Here is a 23,666-nt window from a genome sequence, read left to right on the forward strand (position 1 = left end):
TCAATGCTCTGATACCATGATGAAAAACACAGAACAACCAGATATCATTCAACTCAATTTCAATGTTTACAAATATCCAATAACACTCTCTATGAATACAAGAAGAAGAGAACTAACTCTAACTAACTAACCACCTAACAAACTATCTAACTAACTGAAGAAGATGTTCAGCTATAGCTGCAGCACAAGAATGATACAATTAGCTATGAGCTAGCTCCTTGAACTCTTTGAGCTGTCTTGATCTGTCGAAGCTTTGAAGCTTGGACCTGAACCTGAAACTAATCTGTGAGCTGCAGAGTTAGTATCCTCAAAAATAATACTTCAATTTGAACGTGTTTGTACCTTCTAAAGTATTTTTAGTCGAACAAATGGAGAGTAAATATTAAATAGTACAAAATTTCTTCTACAAATACTAGTCATTGGCTAGTGAAAAAAATGAGATTGCCGAGAAATGCCAACGGCCAATTAATCTACAAAATAGTTGTATGTTGAGATTGTTTAGACGTGTTCTTCAAACCTATTTTATTAATTTAATGACCAACTTTGATTCATGACTCATTTATGTATCATTCTAGTGAATGTGAAAGTAAGATTGTGAGTACTTAGATTGAGCTTTCAAATTGTTACATTCAGTAAGCACCTTATGTGAGGAAGAATATGTCTCAAATTCTCACTAATTAGAACTTTCTTACCATCAATTCTTCTCATAATTTTATATGTTATCTTTTACAAGGTCGTTTTAATTTATTATTATTTTATTGTGTAATTTTTGTAACAGTCATGGTCTAGACCCCAACTTACACCAAACACAAATTCCCTTACCAACTTCATTGTGGAAAAACAAAAACAAAATCATAAGAGGGAATATCCAGATCAACACGCTTGTCAGCAGACATAGAAGTTGACTCTACATATTTAAATTCATACGGTTTTGCATATAAATACTGACAGTATATATATAGTCCACTTCACAATACATTGCCACACCAAAACTAGTACTACCACAAACATGGCTTCCATGCATTCTACTATTTGCATTTTGTCTCTCTTTCTCACCCTGCATTTCTTCTCTCCATCCCTTGCATTAGTCTCTACCTCACCATATACCGTTTGCAATTCCACCCCTCATCCTTTCTTCTGCCAATCCCTGCTACCAAACAACCAATCTTTCACTATATACGACTACGGCCGGTTTTCCATTCGTCATTCCCTAGAAATAACTAGTAATTTCCTGTCATTGGTCAATAGCTACCTCACACTCCCAAATGGGCTCTCTCAACCCACCATTCTTGCTCTCGAGGATTGCCAAATCCTCCTCAGCTTAAACATGAATTTTTTGTCTAGCACTATTCAATCCATCTATTCTACAGATACCCTTCAAAGTTCACAAGCAGACGATACACATACCTTGCTTAGTGCTATTATGACCAACCATCAAACATGTTCGGATGGGCTTCAAGCCACAACTCTATCTTCTAGCATTCAAAACACCTTTTCAAGTCCTTTTGACTATGGAAACAAGCTATACAGCGTATCGCTTGCACTGTTTAAGCATGGTTACATTCCTCAAACAAGAAAAGCCATGTGGATAGCAGAAAGAGAGCCATTGTTTTACCAAAATGGTCAATTGGGTCTGGAAATGTCGAGCCAACACCAAAAGATATACGAGTCGGTTCGTGGAAGAAAGGTCCCGCAAACGAGAGGGGGTGGCCGGGTGAAGGTGAACAATATAGTGGTTGTAAGCAAGGATGGAAGTTGGAATTTCACGACGATTAGCGATGCAGTAGCTGCGGCACCCAACAACACTGCTAACAACACGGGATACTTCATGATTTATGTAGTTGAAGGAGTATATGAAGAGTATGTTTCGATTGCGGCGAACAAACAATACTTGATGATTGTCGGAGATGGGATTAACAAGACTGTAATTACAGGGAATCATAGCGTGGTTGATGGGTGGACCACATATGGTTCTGCAACAGTTGGTAAGTTGAGACTTCTATATATCATTTAGATTGACCTGTAAATCTCACTTCACTAATTTTACAATCAATAATTATACGTATAATATATATGTATATAGAATTTAATAGACACTTAGCTTATAAATCTATTTATGAAACTCTTAAGTCAATAGGCCCAAACTCAAATCCCTTTAAACGAAAAAGACATTATTTGTCCAAAAAGATGTTCAAGGCTGACCTATTTGGCTATTTATTCAAATGTTTTACTATTTATACATGTGTTCTGTGCAACATATGTTCAAATGTCTCAATATCTATAAACATGTGCAACATATCTATTTATACATGTCTGTTTAATATCACATATCTATCCATGTCACTATCAATAGAGAAAAGTTAGGGATCATGAAATTTTTTTCATGAAAGAGTTATGATTCTTGGATTATCTTAATTAGTGTGTGGTACTTTATTCTAAGTGTAATCCAAGGTTCACAAAACTTTCATGATTATTTTTATAAAAGGTTTTTCATGATACCTAGCATTGCTCTTATCAATAATTACTACTGTCGCCGCCGCTGCCTCCGATTACTTTGAGGTGACTCTTTTAGCGCCGACAACTTTTCATCTCGTATCATTCTGACTAAAAAAAATTAATTAAACTATGGACTAAATAACATATGGCACCATATGAACGGACTTTTCACCGATTAATCCTAATTTATTTTTTCTAAACGTTAAGAAAATAATAATAAAAAAAAATAAAAAATAAATAGAATACTAAAATATTACAATTAACATTCATTTTTTCTTATTTATTTCACATCTTACATCTTTTTGTTCTCGTCATTTATAATAATTATCTGTAAGGGAAAATTTTATTTTACTTCCTTGTGACCTATGGTTCAATTATAGTCATAAAACTCCTCTAACAGCATAAGATCCTTCTTTCTCAATGCCTCTGTTTCTCTGTTCAAAACATTTAATAATTGTCAATATTTTGAGACAACACGGTAGAGATTTGAAAACATATGAAAATTATTGGACTATTTGTTTCCTAACTAATGTTCAGCTTTTCTATAAATTAAATCTAGTCAATTACATTTAAGCAATTCAAAACTAACTAAATCTTACATTCTCAATGAATACTTCAATTGCAGCTGTAGTTGGACCAGGATTTGTAGCAATAGACATAACCATTCGAAACACAGCAGGAGCTATAAAGCAACAAGCAGTGGCACTTCGAAACGACGCTGATTTGTCCACCTTCTACAAATGCAGCTTTGAAGGCCACCAGGACACCTTGTATGCCCATTCTCTCAGGCAGTTCTATAAGGAATGTGATATCTACGGCACGGTGGACTTCATATTTGGAAATGCAGCTGTCGTCTTACAAAACTGCAATATATATCCGCGGCTTCCCATATTAGGCCAGTTTAATACAATCACCGCGCAAGGAAGGACAGATATAAACCAGAATACTGGTACTTCAACACACAATTGTATTATTACAGCTGCCCCTGACTTGGCAGCAAACAATGGCACGACACAAACGTTCTTGGGCAGGCCGTGGAAGCTTTACTCAAGAACTGTTTCTATGCAATCCTTCATGGATAGCTTGATTAATCCAGCTGGTTGGGCTGCGTGGTCCGGGACTTTTGCGCTTGTTAGAAATTGGGCGCCCATGTGGCATGACCCTTAGAACCTTTTGAACCTCATCCAAATGGGTTTTTGAATTTAAATTCAAACCTATTTGGATGAGCCACTCAGGATATATATCTATCATATCATGATATGGATAGATGATATAGATATCAGATATTATCTCATTTAACCAATGGATAAATGAGATAAATATAATATATATCTGATATATGGTTATGGGTAACCAAGAGAGAAAACAACGTAGGTTTTGTTTTCTACCCATAAACTGACTCTCTCCCAAGAAACAACGATCAAGTCAATTGCACTGTGGTTTGTGTGGGTGATATTCACCATTGTAATATCACCCCACTGCTGGGATTGATTTATCAGACTCTGGAAGCACGTGATTTATCCACGAGGTTCTATCATCGAAAGGTATGATATAATTATTTTATCCGCTGCATAATTGTTTGTTTTTATTTACATTGGTATCAGAGCGATTGATGGATATTTTCGTGTTTCTATTTTTACATGCGTATATATACATGTATATGCATGAATATTAATGGAGGAGGAAGATGTAGTGCACGGTTTTCTTTTTTGCATTTTAACTCCATTTAGATTGAGAGAGTGATATACCTCAATTTTATGTTGCTTAAATGTTATTTTTTATGCTATAAATGTTTTTATTGTGAAAAATGGAGTCCGTCAGTACAAAAAATCGGACCGGAAAACACCCGGGAAGGCGGCGCGTGTGATTCACGCGCTGTATGACGCCGAGCAGCAGCTCCACGCGCCACCACGCGCCACCACGCGCCGAGCGCGTTAGGCACGCGCCCCCCACGCGCCACACGCGCGATCTGTCAGCTTCCTTCCACACGCGCGCGTTAGTCGCGCCGCTTCCAGCCGCGCCACGTGTGCGACACACGCGCGCCATGCGCCGCGCCGCGCCGACTCGCGCCGAGTTGCGCTGAGCCGCGAGCCGAGCCGTTTTTCCCCCTGGCTTGGCTCTAAGGCTCTGTTTGTTTGTTTTTTTAATTCTGAATTGCGTTAATTGGCCATAATTTATTCGTTATAGCTTTGTTTTAAGCATGGTTGGTACCCTTAGACTCAGAATTAATTTTTCTACATTCTGTAAAATTTTGAAAATTTTACGAAAATAAAAAATATTTATTCTGCGTTAATAATTCATTTTTTATGCTTTAAAATGATGCTGGTATTGCATAAATAATTTTCTGGGGTTGAAATTTTTATTGTGGACTTCTGAAATGTTTTAATATCTACTAGTAATATTGTCTCATTTTATCAGTTTCTGGATTTTTTATTTCTAATTTTATGTGTATTTATTAGTCATTTAAAATTCCAGAATATTTCAGAAAAATTTCAGAATATTTCAGAACAATGTACATTTTAATTATGGCATAATCTGAATATTGTTTCTATTTACTAGTTTCTGGATTTTTTTATTTCTAATTTTATGTGTGTTTAATTAGTTATTTAAAATTTCAGAAAATACCAGAAAATTTCAGGATGATGTACTTTCTGTTATGGCATAATTTAAATATTGAATACAGCATATTTTTTTGGGTTTGTAATATGTTGTAATTAGAAGAGCATGATTATTTATTTATTTATTAGAATTCCATTATTAAATAAATATAGCATGAGTTATTTGTAGATTTACATTAAAATGCTATTGTATGGAATTTATCATGCTTTGTATATGCCATAGTCAGTGGGAGGTTATTCGGTTGAGAGAAATCTTTGTAGATTAACTCCCGAAAACCAATATTTTGCGCATAAATTAAACTAAATTTTGGATAATTGTCACTTGTGGCGCAAGAGATGATTACGAGCATAGCGGATTTTCGATCTTGCGACTTGTGTAATATTGTCACTATTTAATTTAGATTTTTGCGGCAAAATTATATTATGCTAATCAAATTAATCCCAATGCGAATTTCTCTCTAAATTGATTTAGCTTATGGAAGTTAATTTGGTTGACCTAAACTTAGTAGAGATGTTCAAATGTGAACAAACTAATCCCATTCTTTAGATGAGAAAAAGTCTTGGAGACTTTAGGTCAAACCTTAATTGAGCCAAAGCAAGGAAACATGACTCAAAGTCGCCGTGTTTTTGTTGCCTTGTTTGGCACAATAAAAACTAATGTGTGCGCTATAGTTAGCGGCACGCTACATAGTTTTGGTTGGCGAGTTTTGGAGTTATGAAATTAGTAAGCCCTCAATAGATCTGTATATGATCTTGACTAATGAGCTGCGCGGACTGACTTTGTAATTTGACTTGTAAATAATGTTACATCATTGGATGAAGTAACATTCAAGAGTCACGTCATCCAAGAAATGCGAGCTTAAATAAATTAGTCATTAAGTGTAAGACGAGTAGCCAGTACGAGCAGTGTTTTGCTCTCTACCCAATTATTGGGAGTGGATTGAGCGAAATTTCATGCACTATAATAGTGTGCGTTGAAATATCACGTGAAGTTAAAAGATTAGCGCTTAGAAGCTGCAAAATCTATTAACACTGAGTGAAAAGATTAGCGCTTAGTGGCTGCAAAATCTATTAGCATTGCCAACTTGTCTAAGTGTGGACACTTACTGTTTCCACACTTGAGTGTGAAACATGGATGAGGTGCTTCTTTGTGTGATTCCTTTACTAGGCTAACGTTTTGAATAACATTTACCACTAAGCGCAAACGTTGCAGCATAGTAATGAAAAGGTTAAGGCTGACAAGGTTGTTATGACTCTAAGAATTTAACGCATCGCTTGTAAGAGCATTGTGTTGAATTAGACTATTTAGCCTAATTCGCGCTTAAGTTACTTCAGGAGCTATCATAGTTGATAGCTTATTCTCTCCTTCTTGTGGATAGTAGAATTAATTGCAAGTGACTATGAAGCGAGAAATAGAGATGGCAACAGGAGTATCGTCATCTTTCAACTAGATGTATTAAAGTGTATAGAGAATAAAATTGACTTGAAGGTGCAGGGGATTAGCACTTACTAGTTAAATTTGCGACTTAGGCGCAGTTGATATCTCCATGATATCCTTTTTATGATCTAGTGAATATGACTTAGTCGTGAGTCATTACCTAGTTGGGCCTAAACCTTTAAAACTTGTCTTCGAGAACTCACACATTAAGATGATTGGAATTAGTTTATGACATTGGTCATGAACCAGTGGCTTATTATACTTAATCACATTAATGAGATGATGACACGATGGTTTGAGTAGGCCTTCTCGGGCCCACTCGCTTATGACATCCTGCTCTCATGTGAATGTGTAACTTTGTTCGCAATGGGTGCGCACAAGTAAGTAGGAAAGCCGCAGAAGGTCATTTGTTTTGGCGCATTTAGTCCACTATGATATTTTGTGACTAGATATGTGTGAGGGCATGATAGCTAAGCCTCAATCTCGACACATTTATAGATTACGATACGCATCTGAGTCAAGACTATTTGATCTCCCATACGTCAAAAGTTTTGAGATGATTTTTGACATTGCACATATGAGGTCGAGATCAATTAGATAAGAGTTTTTTGTGCTTTTAGTTTTGACCAAGGTGGCGAATATCTATTTGAGTTATTTTTCAGAAAAACTCTGTGAAGAGAGATGGATGCTTAGAAAATTAATTATTCCTAGTACTCAACAACACACTGGTGTAGTAGAGATAAGGAATTAAATATTGTTAATGTTAGGTAGATAATGGCGCAAAATGTTTCCCAATTGGGAATTGCACTAGTTTGTTGCCTATATCCCTAACTAAGTGCCCTCCATATCAGTTTTTACACTCCATTTTGAGTAATGGGTTAGCAGAGAGCCATCTATGGGCGATCTGTAACCATTAAGCAGCTTATCTTTATTCTACTTCTCATAAGATTGCGAAGTTAAGACCTAGGGTTCTATAGCGCATTATTGTATGCTGTCTTGTAAACACAAAGGGTCGTGTGGCGCATTATTGTATGCGGTCATGCAAACCCTCCGGGTCATGTGCATATAGGTAAGCATCTTTGTGGTAGTGTAACTAAGTCACATAAAGTTTTATTAGTAAAGGTGACGTGAATAGAGTTTTCGGAACTCTATAAGATGGAGAATTCCAAGCATAGCGCTCTATGTAGCCTAGTTGAGAATGGAAAGAAATTTCCAATATCCTAGGGACAGTGGGAGCGATGTGTCTACTAATGGATTACTCCATTAGAGCAGAATACTCTACATTCTTAGTTGCGTGGTAGCAAATGTGAAAATTTTCCACGTCATCACTGGGTGATTGAGAGGGAAACATTCATGATTGCTCCGCAAGATGATAAAGAGCCTAGGATAATGCCAAAGGCTCTAGTCTCCTGTTTTTAGAAAGTGGATCAATGTTGCGCAGTTTAAGACAAAGTCTTTGAGGATTAACCTTTTTTTTTTTTTTTTTAATTTGGTTGACTTTCCATTATGACGCAAAACTGTTATAAAGTTATGCGTAATTTGGATAGTCATTTTTGAGGCATAAGGCTCGCTAGATACCGAATGGTCGCACCATTGAGGAAAGTGTAGACCATGAGAAGACTTCCTCCTGGGGAGTGAGGTTATTTTGACTTAGGCTATAATTGACATAAGTTCGAAACATTGATTTGTGGACATTGTGACCCGATTTCTCATTAGAGAATTGGATAAGTAGATCCGTAGGGATTTACCTTCTGCTTTTATGGTGAAAAGTTAGGAGCGCAAAAAGGTTGCTAGTTCCAATAAATCTTTTACAACCTAAAGCAGTTATCCAAACAGTGGTTCTTAGATTTCGTCAAGCCATGATAGGCCAACGATGATCAATGAAGACCACTGAGGCATGATCAATGGTCCAAAAGAAGTTTTTCCTTACTTAGTCATTATGAGCCAGGAATTTATAAGGTTGTCGCCACCTAGGGTGGGCAGTCCTCTATTTTAGATATGATGGACATGGGTGATGTAATTTATATGCTCGGATGTACGATCCTTAGGGATTGTTTTAGGAAAATTCTCGGTCTGTCTTCGATGACTTACATAGAGAATATCTTAGAATGATTCTAGATGCAAAATTGCAAATCCATTGACTTACCTATCGGTAAAAGCCAGAGCCTTAGCTATTGAGTGAATCCTCAGATTATCTTTGGGAGAAACAGATGACCTATATTCCTTGATCTTTTCTTTGTTGTGGGAGCCTAAAGTACGCTATGTGGGCGTATTCGGCATGATAAGTGTTATCTTTGATAAATGGTTAACTGAGTTGTTCAGACTTTGACCTTGCTCATTAGACTGTGGATAAAATGCTTTATTAGAAGCATATTAATTTGCTCATTGTAAAATTCAATGCGCTGGTTGGGCGCATCTGCGCTAGTTGGGCGCATTAAGAATGAACGCAAATTGGTCACCAAAAATATCTTTAGAGAGGTTATTGCGCAAGAGGTAGTGATCTTAAATCATTTCATGTGAGGCGCACATGGTGGATTCCGTTGTATATACTTATCGCAAGAGGTGCTGATATGGCTTATGTTTGGAATCCATAATTGCGCAAGCTGTGGTCATTTTTTTTTAAATCGATCACTTATTTTGAGATGATGGGATGTTGACACTATTATGGTTTGTGTCATAATGATTAGCAGATGATGATGTCAGCAGGCAAGATTGGCTCACTCACACGAGCAATCGCCCTTGGCGCTTGGGAGCGAGCAAGGATGAGACTGGTGGTTTATTTTATTCGGAGCCAAGAGAGGCTTAAATCATCCACTATGTATGTCGCCTTGGTTATAACCAAGATGAGGTCGTGTTAAGGACCAAACATGGATGTTAGTACCCACTTTCCATGTTGTGCCTGTTATGATTAGCCAGATGCGAGATCTCATTTGGCGCCTAGAAGGCGAGCAAATAGAGAATTCGGGTTAGGCGCTAGAAAGCGACTAGACTAATATCTGTACGGTGTATCGAGTATGACGTCACTCTTTATGGAAGAGTTACTCCACCGTAACATGTATTCATACTATATGTGCTTAGCGACCGAGTAATGAGGTGAGAGAATGGATCCCTGCTTCCTCACCGTGTGAGTCTTACGAGTCATTATTGATATGACTTTCATTTATATACCCTTTTGTGACTTTTGACTATGTCATAAGGTAAGGGGTTGATGTTCTGCTACTTTGGTATGTTGCCTGCGGTCATGTACGATTCGGCCTTAAGGGACATCACTGGGAAAGCGGTCAATCCTAAACTAAATGGCATGAGGGCAAAGGGAAGATCATCTAGTATTACACCACTGTTGTATATTCACTGCCGGCAACTCACATCGCTCTGTATGAGAGGCGAATTGAGTGTGAATATATTGCAAGAATTGAGCGGGTCAAACATGCTCTTTTTGAGGGATTAGAGATGTTTTTTTGGACCGGTGTAATTAGATGGGTCTGGGGTATATGAGACACTATTTCTATTCTTTTTGGGTTGATGTCTCTATGCTGGCTCATTTTGAGTTTCTAGTATAGAGCTCCCACATGCAGGTGTTCTCAGCAGTCGCACGGTGCAGTGGCTAGTATGAGATTGTTTATTTTTGGGGAGATTGAGATTGAGACGTGGCAGTGTCATGCCAACTCATGTCCGAGTGGGAGATGTTAGAAATTGGGCGCCCATGTGGCATGACCCTTAGAACCTTTTGAACCTCATCCAAATGGGTTTTTGAATTTAAATTCAAACCTATTTGGATGAGCCACTCAGGATATATATCTATCATATCATGATATGGATAGATGATATAGATATCAGATATTATCTCATTTAACCAATGGATAAATGAGATAAATATAATATATATCTGATATATGGTTATGGGTAACCAAGAGAGAAAACAACGTAGGTTTTGTTTTCTACCCATAAACTGACTCTCTCCCAAGAAACAACGATCAAGTCAATTGCACTGTGGTTTGTGTGGGTGATATTCACCATTGTAATATCACCCCACTGCTGGGATTGATTTATCAGACTCTGGAAGCACGTGATTTATCCACGAGGTTCTATCATCGAAAGGTATGATATAATTATTTTATCCGCTGCATAATTGTTTGTTTTTATTTACAGCGCTGGACACGTTGTATTATGCAGAATACAATAATAGAGGACTAGGATCGAATACTGCCAACAGGATTACTTGGCCTGGTTACCATGTGATAAGCGCCACAGATGCAGTTAATTTCACTGTCTTCAACTTCATATCAGGAAATAGTTGGTTGCCTGCAACCGGAGTCCCTTACACCGCTAGTTTAACATGATCATTACAATTTGAGATGCTTTTTTTCTATTCTTCTACATTGAAATTTAATTATGTTTGTATTTTCGAAATTACAATTACTTCATGATGTCTTACTTGGAAGTTCGAATTTAATTATTTGTTTTAATTTGAAACATTGTCTATTATTCAATATTTTATCATGTTATAAATGTGACAGTCGTGGTTGCCCTCCACTGGAATCAAGTTCTTAGCTGGATTAATCAATTAGGTCACACAAGGTAAGATGTAGCTATATTGTATTCTCATTTCATCTATTTTTTTTCTCTATCTCTTTCTATTTCCAAATCCTTTATCAAATAAATGAAACAAACGCGACCTAATGTTTTCAAATAGTTTGAATTAATGTCCATGTTGTTAGTGAAAGAAAAGTGCTTAATTACAAAGATTGGTGTAGTTTTAGTAGATATAAAAATGATGAATGGATTGAAAGGACTAAGGAGGCCCAATACAAATATATATGTATATATATATATGTGCACATATCCTTGTGTAATTTAGTGAAGTTTGGGTAGCTTAATAACACGATATTTAGATTATGAATTTAGATAAAAATTTTAAAAGGAAAAGAAAATGTGTAAATATTAAATGTTGAAGCTATGCAATACAAAAAGTTATTGTGAACTAAAAACAATAAATGTCTCACAAAAGTGGAAATACGTGGATCCAACACTCTTTGCAATTTTTTATTTTTATTTTTATTTTATTTTATTTTTTTTATCAACAAAAGAAAAGAAACTTTATTGATGAAATAAACATAAATACATATGAGAATATATCAATAAAGAGAAGGTAGTGTAAAAAGTATCAAAGTAAAATTACGCGATCCCAACTAAATTGGCACGGGGAAGCATACTAAATCATGAGCTAACACAAGTCTCAAAGGTTGGTGAGAGACCAACAAGAAAAAATAAAAACAAAAACAAAAAAAAAAACAAAAAGAAGTCACCAATGAAACTCCAATTAGCACGTCCAGTCCAAAGCAGGACACCCTCCCAGTGAAATTCAATATTTGTTGTGGCAAATCAGGTTCCAAGCATCTTCAATCCCAAGCCAATCACACCTCAAGCTAACACAACAGTAGCAACTCAGAATTTCCTTATCATCCACACAGCTACTGCAGGTCGACCATCAACATTTGAACCAGCCTCACACATATTCCCTTATCAACACTCTTTGCACTTGTCAAATATTTTGAATTTTTGTGTACACATTTTCTATGCATGTAATTCATAAAATTATATTAGAATTATAAAATTTTGCACCTCAAATTATAAAATCACACCCCCCAATTAACTACATGATAAAATTTTAAAAATAATTTTAATCGAGTTTTGTCAAATATTACTTTTGGTTTTGTTTATTTTGTCCTTGGAATGTATCCCTCTTATTTGAAATGTGTATTATATTGGTTGAAAGGGTTTTAGGATTTCAAAACTTTGAAACAAGCAAGGAGGATGAAGAGACAGCCCTAGGGTATTTATGGCCCTTGACTGTCATGATGGTACAAATTACATCCCTCTGTACAGAATCGGCGCATTGTCTCTGCACACCAGTACCATGCTGCCACATTGTCACCATGAAAGGACACATACAAAGCGTGTTTGTTAGGATCAAACCGCCACCAAGGCCGAACTGGAACAAATCTGAAGCGACGCGACAGTTGGGGTATTGAACAGTAGCTTCCCGTAAGGGAAACCCTAGCGTGAGCTTTGGGGGCAAATGAAGGGGCTGAATGTGAAACAAGTCAGATCCAAGCCTTGGGCTGGTCTAATCCTCTAAGCCCAAATCTGAGTGGGTTAGATGAACATGTGGACAAGCCAATTAAGCCCAACTCCATAATCAACAGTCCACCCAAGTCCTCAAGTACTTGGGCCCAACTTGTAGTGAAATGGCCAGTCCAATCGCGATTCTAGGCTGGGCCGAGTTGTAGGACTTAATCTATGGATCGAACTGATAGGTCGAACCCATCATCAGAACCAAAGTGGGCTGAGCCCATACAAAGATATCCGAATGGGCTAGTCCATCTCTACAAACAGTCTCATAAATGGTCGAGCTGAGGCACAACGGTACCGAGCCAAGGGAACCTCTTAGAGAAACGTGGAAGCTATGAATACATGCATGTGTAGGTTGCCACCTCAGCTGCTCCCCTCCCCATAGAATCACAGAAACAGTTAACAAAGGGAATGTGATATGTTATATGCATGATTACAATGAGTATATGCATCCATTGTCAACTACATGAAGGCCTCTACCTTGAGCAATGCTAAAGGAGCCTGGTAGCACCAAAGCTCTATGAAACCATCTTGGGTAGCAAACAAAGTTTTCTATATAAGCCTCACTCACTTCACATTGAAGGTATCTGATCTTAACATGAACACAACTGAATTTACTTTTTCCTTTCCTTTCTCTACACCTAGAAAGAGTCCTTCATCTTCTTCGATCACTTATTCCCACGCTGGAGGGGTTTTCTGGCCAACCTCGGCCGAGCACCCTTGACGGTGTTCTGTGTTATAGGTCCTCAGTTCCTGGATAGTCTATTCAGTTGTGCAGCTCCGATCCATTTTCATCTAGTGCGGTATTCGGTACGCACAATTAGTGCGGTGAGCGTGGAATCTTCATCTCTGAGTTCTGCATTTGATTCTGGCAATGGAAACTGAGGATATTTCACCATTTGTGTCGACTTTGCCGACGAAGAAAACAAAAGACAAAGGCCTGGCGCTGCCAATAGTTCCGGAGGAGCAGACTGGAAACAACAACTGAACTCCAGATTCTATTGAGCACCACCAGCCTTTTACTGGTGGCTCTTCCGACTATTTCTTGTTGGAGAAAGATTACAGAGATTGTATCATCAATTCCATGGGGATGGAGATACAAGAATTGAAAGCACAACTCAAGACGATAATGGGCAACCTAATAGAGAAATGGATCGACGCATAACCCTCTCGCTTGCACTGGAGAAGTCCATCCCTGGAACCACCAGCGAAGAAAGTTCTTGGAAATGATTCTGGGCAACAAAGTCAGCCAACTCTGGTGCAAAGTGAAGCAGCGAGCAGCCACACCTATGGTTCACACCGGAAGAAGGCTAAGAGGCAAAAGATGGTCAGCCAATAAAACGGAGTATCCTCATTGTCCTCAGGATCTGGTTGGTCGGGAATAGAGAAAATGAACAACGACGGGAACGGGAAGTTTAACATATTGATTGCACTATGCATCAGAGGGAGCACCGAGCACTGAATCGGCTCGTCTACTCTCCATTTTCTCCTGTATCTAGCAGTTTCAGACCATGCTGTAGGCACAGTACTAATTCGCGAAATGGAAAAGGAACAGAGGACGGTGGACTACGTCAGCAAGACTCTCCTAGAAACCGAGACACGGTATCTATCATTGGAAAAACTGGCTTATGCCCTACTCATTACCTTAAGGAAGTTGCAACACTACTTCCAGGGTTACACCATCAATGTCCTCATCGAGTTCCCCCTCAGATCTATCTTTGGTCGAGCCGATTTCTTGAGCCGAACGGTGAAATGAGCAGTTGAGCTTAGTGAGTATGACATTCGATATCAGCCCAGAATACCAATCAAGGCCCAGGGCTTAGCAGATTTTGTCGCCAAATTGCCCTCTGCCCCGAGCCTCGAACGCCTGAACTCTAGTTCAGTACAGGCGCCACGCACCACCAAACTGGGAAAACAATGTGCCTCAAAAGCGTGGAAACTCTTCATTGAAGACATCTGACAACTCTACATTGATGGATCATCTAATAACTGAGGCTTGAGGGCAGGGATGGTACTCATCTCTCTAGAAGGATTCATCTGGGAACATGCTCTGAAGCTAGGATGGAAAGCCTCTAACAACGAGGGAAAATATAAAACACTATTGGCTAGTTTATGCAGTGCCGAGCCCTTCAGCACGAATGAGCTCCTGGTCTTCAGCGATTCTTAGTTGGTTGTCAACCAACTCACTAGAACGTATGAAGCAAGAGATGAAAGAATGGCCATATATACAAACAAGGCGAAAGACCTAATCAAGAAATTTTAGTCTATACGAGTGGAACAAATCAATTGAGACAGAAACAACCATGCTAATGCTCTAGCCTACCTTGACTCATCAGTGGAAAGTAAAGATCCTAGAAAGATTTGGGTCGAGTTTTTGCCGAAACCGAGTATTGCGTCTCCAGATTTGGTCCTCTGTACGAACTTAGGACCGAGCTAGATGGATCCAAGACTTATTTTTCTAAGATCTGGCATGCTCCCCGAAGACAAGAAATATGCAAACAAAACCATCATTAATGGCGTAACGAAGCGGCTAGAAAATGAAAAAGGGAAATGGGTTGAAGAGTTACCTTATGTGTTGTGGGCCTACTGAGCAACAACACGACACTTGACCGGGGAAACTCCCTTTTCCTTGACCTACAGAATGAAGGCTGTTATTCCACTAGAAGTTAGTCTCCCGATCATCCAGGTAGAACTGTTTGAAGATACAAGTAACGAAGAAGCCATTGGTCAAGCACTAGACATGGTGAAAGGTCGAAGAGAAGTAGCACTGATCAGACTTGTAGCCTATCAGTAACAGCTTGTCAAGGGTTTCAACAAGAAAGTTCTCCCAAGAATTTACACTTGGTGAGTTGGTTTTGAGGAAAGTTATGGATCACAAAAGGATGCCTAGCAAAGGAAAGTCAGGACCCAACTGGGAAGGGCTTTACAAGGTTACAGTCGTTGTTGGAAATAAAGCATACTACCTGAAGGATCTCAAGAGCAAAGCCATATCTCAGCCCTGGAATATAGAAAACCTCAAAAAGTACTATCAATAGACTATCCCCCCTAAACATCTATCAAAGTGTAACGACATTTGTCTTTTGGTCAATAGTCTCTTCACTTCCTTGAACATTTTTTTCCAGCACCCGTACAACCTTAAGGCTAGAACAGATTGATCAACTTAGCCCCTAAGATTCAAGTTCTGGGGGGCATAGTTCAAACTAAAGATGGTTTGGACTAAGACAGAGTTAGTAATAACTTTCAAAATAAGCTTCATTGGGAATGAACGGATTGTAGCAAAGTCAATGAGTGATTTTCAGAATTAGTTTCGATTTTTACCAAACGAAATTAGCTTTGGTGTTTACCAAACGGAATTAGTTTCAGAGCGACTGAACGAAATTTGGTTTTGGTTTGCACTCAAACATGCCAGGTGGAATTGCTTTGTGGAATTATGTTTGGCAACCAAAATGGAACTTAGCCAAGTGGAATTGCTTGGTGGAAACCGCACTAACAAATTTTTTCAATTGATCATTTCTTTTATAGAAATCACAGAATTTTCACAATCACTAATGACTCTTTCTTAAGTAGAAGTACATCAACACTTCAGCACTGCTACATACAAACAGAGTTGGAACAGACTTGACTACACTCTATTAGGAGCAAACTTTCAGCATTAGTCTTACTCAGCTCCAGGCATGGGCAAACAATTGTTTTTTAGGGCCAACCAGGACCAGAGTAAGACCTTTTTTTTTTTACTTTTATCCCATTTCACATGCATTTGTGCTATCAAAGTTACAACAGACTTCATCAATTCTACCAAGCAATTTTTCAGTATCAATCTTACTTAGCACTAGGTGGGGGCAAAATAATTGTTTTTCAAAAACCAACCTGGACCTAAGACCTTCTCCTTTTAGTGCAAGTACAGTCCTATAGCATAATAGTTAACTAGACAGAGTAGCTATTCGGCCCGATGGTCCCAATAGTGCTCAACCGGGGGCAAACAATACAGATAAACATTCAAACATAGAAGCAAGAAAGCATCAGATTACAAAATCAAAAGGAAAATTCCATCATTCACAAAGGCACAGCTAGCCTTACAAACAACAACAAAAAAGAAGAAAATTGTCTTGGAAAACATAAGAGGGCAACGCGTCAGGAAGACCGAGCTCCAGTACACAAAATAAAATAAAATAAAAAATAAAAAATTCAAATTGTTTTAAATCATCCTTGTCCGAATCATACTTAGGAGGAGAGGCAGATGAAGCTCCAACATCTTGGGAAACAGAGACCTCCTTGACCACCTCCTTTGCAGCTTCAATTTGTGGTTTCCCACCCTCTTCAGTATGCACTGTCTTGTTGGTAGCATCACTTTTTGAAGTCTTGTTTGCAGAGCTAGTACCTAAAGATCTTTGATTGTGGAGTAGCAAGTGTGGTAGTAGTTTTCAAGATCAAGAGTTTGGAAGGAACAGGGATGTCCTAGAACAGAGGGGACCCCTTAGGAACCTGGGCAGCTGTTAGGGCACTTGTCCAACCTTTGAGAAAAAGCTTGCCCTGCAAAACCAAAACTAAAAGAAAGATAGAGAAATAGCACTGGTCACTAGAAATAGTGGCACAAGGGCCAGCAATGGTGACAGAGATAGAAAAGTAAGAGAAAAGAAGGGTTTCAGATGAATTTATAGTGATTTGACAAGAGGACGACAAAGAACGAAGGTCTTGAGGACTGGAATCAAAAGAGAACGGCAGCATTTGGGACCCACAGTGATGGTGGCAAGCGTCTGGATGGAGCATTGTCGAACAAAGATGCAAGAATGAAAGGGTTTTGGGATGTCAAAACTTTGAAACAAGCAAGGAGGATGAAGAGATAGCCCTAGGGTATTTATGACCCTTGACCGGCGTGATGGTACAAATCACGTCCCTCTGTATAGAATTGGTGCATTATATCTGCACACTAACACCATGCTGCCACGTGTCTCCATGAAAGGACACATGCAGAGCACATATGTCAGGATCAAACTGCCACTAAGGCCGAATTGGAACAGATCTGAAGGGACGTGACGGTTAGGGTATTGAATAGTAGCTCCCTCCAAGGGAAACCTTAGCATGAGCTAGGGGGCAAATGAAGGGGTTGAATGTGAAACAAGTCGAATCCAAGCCTTGGGCTGGTCCAATCGTCTAAGTCCAAATCCAATTGGGTCAGAAGAACATGTGGGCAAGCCAATTAAGCCCAACTCCATGATCAACAGTCTACCCAAGTCCTCAAGCACTTAGGCCCAACTCGCAGTGGAATGGCCAGTCCAACTACGATACTGGGTTAGGCCGAGCTGTAGGACTTAATCTATAGACCGAACTGATGGGCCGAACCTATCGTCAGAACCAAAGTGGGCCGAGCCCATACAAAGATATCTGAATAGGCTAGCCCATCTCTACAAACTGTCTCACAAAAGACCGAGTCAAGGCACAACGGTATCGAGTTGAGTGAACCTCTCAGAGAAGCATGGAAGCTATGAATGCATGCATGTGCAGGTTGCAACTTCAGCTGCTCCCGTTCTCCTAGAATCACGGAAACAATTAACAAAGGGAATGTGATCTGTTATATGCATGGTTACAATGAGTATATGTATTCATTGTCAACTACCTGACGGTCCCCTACCTTGAGCAATGTTAAAGGGAGCTTGGCAGCAGCAAAGCTCCATGAAACCATCTTAGACAGCAAACAAATTTTTCTATACAAGTCTCACTCTCTTCACATTGAAGGTATCTGATCTTAACTTGAACACAATCGAATTTACTTTTTCATTTCCTCTCTTTACACCTTGAGAAAGTCCTCCATCTTCTCCGATCACTCATTCCCATACTGGAGGGTTTTCCAGCAAACCTCGGCTGGGCAGCCTTAACGGTGTTCTGTGTTGCAGGTCCTCGGTTCCTGGATAGTCCATTAAGTTGTGGAGCTCTGATCCACTTTCATCTAGTGCAATATTCGGTACACACATTGGTTATATGTACATATATATATATCACTTTAATTATTTTTATTTCAATATATATCATTTTATTTTTTTTATCCCTTTGTTTTGCCATCCATTCTTTCTTGTTCATCCTTTGACAATAGAGATGTTGATTGTGTTTGATGTAACATTCTTAAAAAATAAATTCTTCTAATTTGATACTGTTGATTGAAATAAGTTACATTTTTATTAATAAATTGATTCGTTTTATATTAATTTGACCTATTTTAGTCCCATATTGGAGTGTGAATTTTTAGTTATGGAACTTGTCAAGTTACAAGAAGATGAAAGATGATTTTCTAACTAGTTATTCAATCACATATATTTAGATTGACATTTCTTGTAGTTTAAATGTCAAGTATATCTCATCAAATAAATAAATAAATAATGCCAAAGCATATCATATATGTTCTCTAGGGAGATGTGTGGGCTCTCATTTTGGCGCGCCCCACCTTTCAGAAGGGTTTGAAAAGAAAGGCCTCACAGTTCGGACTCCCGCGGTTCTGAATCTAGTCTCACAAGTGCAATGTGAAACTGATAAACACCAAAGAGTCCAAATTTGGAAAATCTTTTTGAAAAATCGATTTTAAATCAAATAATGTCAAAATTGGACTGCTTTGCCAGATACAGAGTTGCCACCTAAATATTTTTTATTTTGGGAAAATTTAGGAAACCCTGACTCGTGCCGAAGGTCACGTGTCCGTCATCACCAAAGTTGCCTCGGCTTGGGAACTTAGGTACGAGGGGGGAAAGTCATGAAATGAGCACCCCTGCTTACCCGATCAAAAGATCGGTCTTTACTAATCATGAAATGATTCTTTATAAACATTATGTGTTCTTATTCCGGTTATCAAGCTAACTTTACTATGTGATGCGTATACATACAAGTATAGACTAAATCGCAAGAATTGGAACACTTCAACTCATGTTTATTTGCGCAAATTGTTTGAATTTGCCACTTCAAGTGGGCTTAAAGATGCGGATTTGCCACCAAACAAAGTGGGCTTAAAACATGATTTGCCACTCAACAAAGTCGGCTTAAAACACATATTTGTTGAATCTTTCCAATTCGAAAAACAAGCCTTCATTCATAGGCATTCAAACAGTTTAGCATTTAAGCACATAGCCTCATAGCAAGCATGCTAAACATGGCAACATGGCAATCACACTCATGCAAGTATGCTAAAGCATAAAACTCACCGAGTACTCCGAGCCAAAACAGAAACTAATTAGAAAAATGCATGATCCTAACTATGCGAGATGCCTAATGCAACACATGCAATATGCAATTAATAGGCTGGGCTACTAACATGGCATACATATCGATTTGAATAACATGCGATTTTAAACACGTATTCAAATAAGTACTGAAATGATGATGTAGTTTGAATGATGCGCTGAACCTCGGTGCATGCAATACAAAATGAATGGATGCAAACATGCAAGCATGAGGTATGCTAATTGAACATGTCCCTAATCTAATCGTCAAAAGCGATTAAATAAAAGGGAGAAAGATGCGGGGTTGGAAAACATACACACACGCACGCACGCACGCACAATTATTGTAACATTATGCCCTCGCGAAGGAAAATCCGAATGAATAAGCTAACTAACTAGCTACACTAACTAAGCTAAGCTTATTATTACAACACAATAATTAACTAACTACTCTAAGCTAATTAAATATTACAACACTTAACGAACTAATTACAAAGCAATTAAGTTAATTAATTACAACACGAATTAATCAACTAATTAAATAGACAAGTTAACTAAATGGCCTCGGGAAATGAGGGATGCATGCATGCTTGCTTTCTCCACCCGAAAAGCCACCGTTTTGCTGCTGTCAGCCTCTGTTTACAAATTTGAACACCAAAAAAGTTGCCAACTTCCAGAATACCTCTACTCCACCTCAGGAACACACTGTGCAAATTTCATTGGTGGCCGACAGGTACAATGTTGGCCGGTCGGCTACTGGTGGTGGCCAGTCGGCCACTGATAACATGAACTCTTTTTTTTGCTGCAACAGAGAGCAGACAGAGCAAAACAGTGTATTTTCAAAGGTTTGTATGTACAGTTTACACTCATCATCATCAAACAAGCTCAAAAGAGTGACACTCTTGGCTCTCAAACTACCAATCAAGCAATTTCCATGCATGATGGTCAAAGAACCAAGTTTGTACAAGTTTAATGAGTGTAAAACAAGACTAAAAAAGACCACCACCCTATCATGCATGATCAAGGGTGATGGTGACCAAGGAAAGTGGCACATTTCATCAGTTTTGAGTATGAAATGTCCCATTTTCCTTATGCTTGAATTAACGTCCGATTCGAACACATACAATGCAACACGAAAGATGCTTATCTTACCTCTTCTACTTGTCCAATTTTTTTTACTCATTTTAATTACAAAAACCATTCTTTAATTGATTAAGTCCATTAGTGAGTGTCCTCTAATGGAAAGATGGCTCAAACAACATGTTGCTTTGGGCATGAAAGAGGCATTACACTGTTGGTAATGAACCCTCTAAGGGATTAAACCATTAGGTGCCACACCTCCATTTCATATTTAGGCAAACAAGAGGTTTAAAGCCACTTTCAAAGCAAACAAAAGAGTGAAGAATAGAGGGAGATTGCAGAGATTATAGTGTTGAAATGAAGTGTAAAACAACACTAAAACAGGCTATTAACTCAAAACAATGATGATTAAAGCATTAACACATCAAGCTAGTAAAGGAAATTACACTACAACTATGCAATGCAAGACTCAAATGAATTAACCAGCCCAAAACAGAGTCAAAACAGGTCAAAATAGGTCAAAACAGAGCTTCAAACATGCTGGACTTGAGCCAAAAAAGCTAAAATAATAAGCTAATATGCGAGTCTAACTAGGCATGCAAACAAGACACAAGGAGGGAAGGCTAACCCCTCCAATTTTGGACTTCAAAACAAGGTTTTTACCACTAAAAAACCTCTGAAATTCAGGGGTTAAAGGCCCAAAAAAGTTGGTTTGAAAGTGATGAAAAAAAGAAACAAAAGCTTAACAAATGAGCAATAAGGGCGGACCACCCCCTAACTCAAAAAGATCTCAAACCAACATTTTTAAGTCACAAAAACAGAGTTTTTGATAGTTCAAAATCAGCCCAAAAAACGGTTGGAAAAGATGGCAAAACAAAGATACAAAATAAGCTTAAATATGGTAAGTACTATACCTTTGAAGCAAAGCACAAAATAGCCAACAATCCAAACTCAAACCACCTTCTAGAGCTCAAACAAAACTTCAAGTAATCTCAGCCCAAAGGTGAGAGTGTTTGGTTAAGGGTTGATATGCGAAAGCTAAGGACTTGTGAGCAAATGTGTACAAAATATCAAGAGAGAGAGAGAAAAAGCGAGAGAGAGAGAGAGAGAGAGAGAGATATTTTTGCTACTCCCTCCGTCCCAAAATATTAGTCCCTTATTCCATTTTTCATTGTCCCAAAATATTAGTCCCTCTTCAAAAATCAAGTACAAAAATAATATAAATTTCCTATTTTACCCTTCTTTTAAATTAATAAACAACATAAAAAGTACAATTATGCATTGATATTCCCAAAAAATGTACTATCAAAAGGATAATTTTGGAAAATCAACTTTTTTCAAATGCAATAATTGTACTACCAAAAAAAGTTGGATTCCCCAAAAGGGACCATTATTTTGGGACGGAGGGAGTATAATTTTTCTAACCCTCAAAAATGGGGGAGGAACCCCCCTATTTATAGAAAAACACCCCTTTAGCTTAGAAACATCTCACCATACACGCGTATGGAAATGCAACTTAGTGTGCAACAGCTAGCACAGCTGTGAATAAATATCTGGAAAAAGGCATTGGTGTCCATTGGCTACCACTGATAGCCGACCGGCCACCACTGGTGGCCAACCGGCCACACCCACGGCCGACAAAAACATCTCATGGCCGACAGCCTTGGGTGGTGGCCGACAGGTCACCAAGAGGTCTAGACACCAAGTTTGGGTCCAAAACAAGGCATAGAAAGAACAAGGTTTAAAGGCTCAAAGACAGGGCATTCCGCCGAGGACTTCGGGGCACTCAAAACGAACACAAACACATAATCATCGAGTGCACGAGCGATGACGTCTAAGTCTTGAGGGCTGTCAAAAATGGGGTGTCTATAGTTGCCCCTCTTTGACAGAACTCGGGAGTCATGAAATGATGAAAGTGAATGTCAAAGCCCAAAGACGACCCATTTTTGACAGGGCCGAAGACTTGGACAAGCAAACAAACAAAACAAAACAAATGATTGTGCCCATAGGCTGCCTATGTATCCCTTTGGAAGGAATCAAACCAGCGTAGGTCTGGGCAAGATGCAAATGATATGCACGATGCAGGAACATAACTTATGATCATGCAATGAGGTTGCAATGAAACATCTAGATGCAAATGTCATGCAAAGAAATGCTATATTCATACAAACCGAAACAAGGTATAGCAATCCCACACACGAAAATAAGTAAGTAAACACGAACTAAACCACATTTCATGCAGAAATAATGAAACAAAATTGTGCAAGCTTAAATACGCGACGCGCAGGAAGGCAAAAAGTGACTGTTGGGTGTACCCAAGGTCTCAACCAAGATCTTAATGTGTTGCGCACATGAGAAGGAAAAGGGGGGTGTGAACACCAGGACGCACCCGTGTGTTCGAAACCGAAGCGTCCTAACGTGCCGCATGCCAGAGGAGAAAGTGAGGTGAACACCGGGATGCACCCGCGTGTTCGAAACCAAAGCATCCTAACGCGCCGCACGCAAGAGGAGAAAGTGAGGTGAACACTGGGACGCACCCACGTGTTCGAAACCAAAGCATCCTAACGCGCCGCACGCGAGAGGAGAAAGTGAGGTGAACACCAAGACGAACCCGCGTGTTCGAAACCAAAGCATCCTAACGCGCCGCAAGCGAGAGGAGAAAATGAGGTGAACACCGGGACGCACCCACGTGTTCGAAAC

General features: G+C 38.9%; 1 protein-coding gene across 1 annotated transcript; it reads left to right on the plus strand.

The window, feature by feature from the left end:
* Positions 1 to 1,009: 1,009 nt before the first annotated feature.
* Positions 1,010 to 10,892, plus strand: LOC145820135 (pectinesterase-like). The gene is made up of 3 exons (XM_082914883.1): positions 1,010 to 1,985; positions 3,122 to 3,629; positions 10,709 to 10,892. The coding sequence occupies exons 1-3, from the start codon at positions 1,010 to 1,012 to the stop codon at positions 10,890 to 10,892; spliced, it is 1,668 nt and encodes a 555-aa protein (XP_082771009.1).
* The last annotated feature ends 12,774 nt before the right edge of the window (positions 10,893 to 23,666 follow it).

The sequence above is a fragment of the Camellia sinensis genome, chromosome 2 (assembly GCF_055761805.1).
Source record: "Camellia sinensis isolate YWXY chromosome 2, ASM5576180v1, whole genome shotgun sequence".
In the NCBI taxonomy this organism is placed as follows: domain Eukaryota; kingdom Viridiplantae; phylum Streptophyta; class Magnoliopsida; order Ericales; family Theaceae; genus Camellia; species Camellia sinensis.